General features: G+C 45.8%; 1 protein-coding gene across 3 annotated transcripts in view; it reads left to right on the top strand.

The window, feature by feature from the left end:
- The first annotated feature begins 309 nt into the window (after nucleotides 1-309).
- LOC116848792 (protein patched homolog 3-like) overlaps nucleotides 310-4,559 on the top strand; it is a 17,217-nt gene continuing 12,967 nt past the window's right edge. The window contains exons 1-2 of one of the 3 annotated variants that reach the window (XM_032825294.1): nucleotides 310-362; nucleotides 436-650. In XM_032825294.1, coding sequence (XP_032681185.1) covers nucleotides 469-650 — 182 coding nt within the window. In that variant the 5' untranslated portion in view covers nucleotides 310-362; nucleotides 436-468. Of the gene's footprint in view, nucleotides 651-4,559 lie in introns of all 3 variants that reach the window. The other 2 variants (XM_032825286.1, XM_032825277.1) reach the window with 2 other exon arrangements.

Raw genomic sequence — 4,559 nt, 5'->3', positions numbered from 1 at the left:
CACACGTCGAGGAGTCTCGCGATGAAGCCCCTCACGTAAACTTCCGCGACGGGGCAGACTCATGATCTGCCGATCGCGATGCCCACCCACTCGCTGCACCACGATCGACAACTACTACGACGACGACGACGTGCATCGCTCTCCCGGCTGCATACTGCAATATCCCCGCGCGACGCGGCGGACTCGACGCTACTGCCTGCGAGCGCCGCGTTCGTTCTCCGCAACGCTCCGTAGCCCAGTCAGTCAGGCAGGCAGTCAGTCAGTCAGTCAGTCAGTCAGTCAGGCAGACAAGCAGGCAGGCAGGCAGGCAGGCAGGCAGGCAGGCAGGCAGGCAGTTAGTCAGTCGGTTGGTCGGTCGGCGGGTGAGTCAACGTCAGACAAAGCGTCTCTCTAAAGCGAACGCAGCCAGCTGACGGATTCGGCTCCGGACTGTAGACCCCGGCGGATCAGCCGTGCAGCATCGCCGGGATGGAGGCACGCGGCGACAGCAACCGGCCGACCACGAGATCCGCGATTGCGCCAGGCACCGCCAGCGTGTTCAACACCACGTGCGAGGAGGATCATCGCGGCGGTGGTGCCGCGATCACGTGGAGCCGCTGCAAAGAGCTGCTGCTCGACTTTCACCTCAACTCCGACCGGATATTCTACCGGTGAGTGTGAGACGACTACGCGCGTCCCCTCCCCCGGAAGCTTCGCAATAGCGCCGCCGACCAAACGCGGAAAGGAAAGGGGGGCTCTTTGCTTCCGCGGCTGATCCCCTCGAGCTTCCCGACGAGGGCTGGGAGAGAGCAGGACGGTCGCGAAACTCGACAGGTGCGCTTCTCTCAGTGGTTCCTCTCGATCTCGGGGGTCTTCTCCTCTTCCTTGCCTGAGCACCTGTCCGCTCCTCGAGCACTTTGGGTTTTCTCTTCAGCGCAGGATGTGTGTTGGATGTGAGATATGCAGTGTAATTGTGTTGATGCTTCTTTCTTCTCCTTCTTCCTTCCTGCTGATGAGCACCTCCCAGAGGAATGAGCTTATAAGTTGGATTGAATGCATCATGCAACAAAACACGTCCAGATCTAGTTTCACTTTCCTTCAAGCAAACACCCACTCGCAGAAGATGCGCTCTCTCTCTCTCTCTCTCTCTCTCTCTTTCTCTCCCACTCTAGTCGCTTCAATTTTCCTCGATTCACCTTGACGTTTCTTCTTCCTCTCTCCGACGTCTGAGCACGTGCTCGTCAATCTTCGAATCTGGAAGGCACGATATAAATAATGCAATCGACGAGAAGAGGGCACGTAAGTTCTATTGCACATAGTACGCGGTGACACGCGTTGGGTATTTAATCGTTGTGCTTTCTGTAGTTGGAACGATTATATATTGACATTTTGCAGAGAGAGAGAGAGAGAGGGGAAGGATTAAAGGGGGAGACTCAGCTTTTGTGAAAACGAAACGTGTATTGTCGTTCTCGTTATTGCGATCGCGATTTCATTGTGTTGAGCGAAGATGAGATCACAGAATCGCGCGAGGCCGAAGGGAACCTTGTCGCGAGAATTGAAGGTTGCGCTTTTGCTTGCTCACCGCGACGATCTCTTCTCGCAAGACTCTTTAATCTACTTCTTCTTCACCGATTGTCTTTGTGCATTTCGCTGATTTCCTGTACATTTTATTTAGCGGAGCCGACTCTTAACATTTCGCTTTATCAATATATGACATAAAACAGACTAAAATACAATGTTAATAGCTACAAAGTGCACGACGAGACGCGGAAAAACGAATGCATCTCGTGTTTCTTCAACCACGTTGAAACACGATGATCTTTTTAATTAATTCGTCTGTCGTAATTGCAAAAAATTCGACAGATTCGCACAACGGTGTATCTGTGGCGTTATCGATCTCTGATCTCTGCGATCTTATCGTTATCGTCTTGTCATTTGAATACGAGAAAAAACCAAGAGCAAGACGTCACCGGCGCGACCCTCGAAATGTTTTTCGACGGAGCTCCTCTCATGTAATTAAGTCATGCATAAGTTATCTGAGATTGTTGCATGCCTTTAATTACATTGCGATTGCGTTGACATGCGATACACGCTGTGATAACAATTTAAGATAATTTTCGTCGTATTTACCTTGAAATATCCGATATTGTTCAAAGAGAGAAAGAAAAAAGAGAAAAGCAAGGAGTGCACGAATATTTACTAGAATAACTGTCCATATTAGTGTGCTTTTGTATTTAAATAAACTATAAAAAGATATCTTCATGGCTTATTTAAATAGAAAAGGTATTTTTTATTAAGTTTAATACTTTAAATTAATTTAAAAAATATTTGTTCTATTTATTTGTGCTAATTTTCTTTTAATGCGGCTCATTTGAGTAGAAAGACACACTAATAGAAGTAGGCACAGTGATATGAGCAATTATCCTACGTAACTATTTTAATTCGCCGTACTGAAAGCACATTATGATCGCACGATATCGTGAGAAGCTCCTCACATTGTCTTCTCGCGATGTGACGTAATGCCGTAAGTCCGTCCGTCTTTGTCGGCGGCCGCGAGCGTCGAAGATAATCAGTCCCAAACGAGGGAAATATAGATGACATCGTCACGTGCATCAATTGCCACTGGGTCAGCATGACTTTCAGCTCATTTTCACGATGACGATTTTCACGACCGCGATCGTCACAGCGAGATCGTCGCGCTTAATTTGCATTCCTCAACGCCAGTCAAGCGAATTCCACGATAACGTTACGAACGAACTGATAAGATCAGAGTTTCATCGATCAGGTGTTCTCATCGCGCGAATTCGACTCTCTTCTTCTGTCTCGGCCCTTTAAGTAAAGGCTGGATAATTTCTGCAGTCCGCGAATTCCCCTCTCCAACGACATCGCCGAGCGACGTGAACTCGTGAACTTGTAAAAAGTGGCAAGTTTCACGTTCCTGTTGCTCGAGAAGTTACATGATCGCTAAAGTCGTCGAGTTCACATGAAACTTTTCACCTTTCACGTCCCCGCTCTTGGGAAAAAAATTACATGAGCGGAAAGAAAATTTCAGCTCGCGTAACTGAACGGAGACTGGGTGAGAGATTCACTGACGAGAAATAACATCTCTCTCACCTAGACCGATAACATTCGTCTGAACACTCAGTTGCGTTAAAATCCGGCCGGGATAACGGCAAGCAATTGGCTGAGTAGAAATCTCCCGCAGGAATCTTTCTGCTCTTACAATCGAGTTTTTCGTCCGGTTCCCGGGTAATGGAAAATTCAGTTACGCTAACGGAGCTGTTACTTCCGTGTGATCACTGCCGTGCAGCTTAAGTAAGCCTCTGCCCGCCTGTTGCTTAAGAGACCATTTTCTAAACGACTTATTTTCAAATAGAGGTAGCATTATTCCTTGTCTTCAGCTCCGTTCTCATCAGGACTTTGACCATCTCGCTCCTCGCCTCTTCGCACATCATCCTTCATCTTGTCTTCATCATTTTCAAAGAATATGAAAAATAAGGAGAAGCTTCAATTCTTAATGCACGTCACATTGCGTCAATTACTCGAGATCTTCTTTCTGAGAAATGTTATCAAGTCGTGCGCGGCAGACAAAAACGTCAAAGCTGCCTGTTGTTGCAACCGCGATGCGCGGCAAATCTGACGAATGTTATTGACGCGCGTGCTGCGAAGGTACGCACTTGCTGTATCCCTAATTGGCGGCTAATTGATAGCTTAAGTGGCGTCCAGCCTGATAGCGAGCACGAATCACAAGTAGGAAGGTTTCTAGATTCTGTTTATCCGTTCCGACCGAGAAATCTGAGTGACCTCGAGGTCGTCACTTCGTGCCTAATTAGTTCCTCGTGATTCCTCCGATGCATAGAAGAAACGACACGCACACATACGCACAATACACGCCGCGTTATTTTTATTTTCACACACCGCGGGAAGTGCGGTTTCTGCGCTATTCCAGCGCGAGTTCAGTGTAACGTTTTCTTCTCTGTATAGGAAATCATAAAAGTGACAGATATTTTATTCATCGGATGAATTACGCGCCGTGATCCACGTTGTGAGAGCGTATGTTCCATCGGCGTCTCCGTTTTCTCTCATTTGAATCGGAGATCGTTGCCCTCGCAGTTAGCCAGTCGTATCGATTATCATTGTCTCATGATCACGGTTGTAGATCGAATTTGCGCGATTTAACGCGCAGACAGTCGCGACTAATGCGCTCGCTGTTTCAAGTTCGCTTTCGTTGCGATTGCTTATAGCGTAACTATAATCTGTGATTATAATCACAAATACATACAACATGTATGCACAGTGGGTGCGAAAAGTATTCGTACACCAGAGAGTTTTGAAAAAAAAATCTTATTTCTAGAAAATAAGTTCTAACAATTTATTAACATAATTTTGAGAAATGTATCACTTATTATGTTCACTGTTAATAAATTATTAAATAAAGCTCATTTTCTACAAATAAAGCCTTCTTCAAGACAATCTCCTGTGTAGGAATACTTTTCACACTCACTATATATATATATATATATATATATATATATATATATATATATATATATATATATATATATATATATATATATATA

The sequence above is a fragment of the Odontomachus brunneus genome, unplaced genomic scaffold (assembly GCF_010583005.1).
Source record: "Odontomachus brunneus isolate Ranch 3 - 2012 unplaced genomic scaffold, Obru_v1 Obru_scaffold_005, whole genome shotgun sequence".
Classification (NCBI taxonomy): domain Eukaryota; kingdom Metazoa; phylum Arthropoda; class Insecta; order Hymenoptera; family Formicidae; genus Odontomachus; species Odontomachus brunneus.
This window is presented reverse-complemented; position numbering and strand designations above follow the sequence as displayed.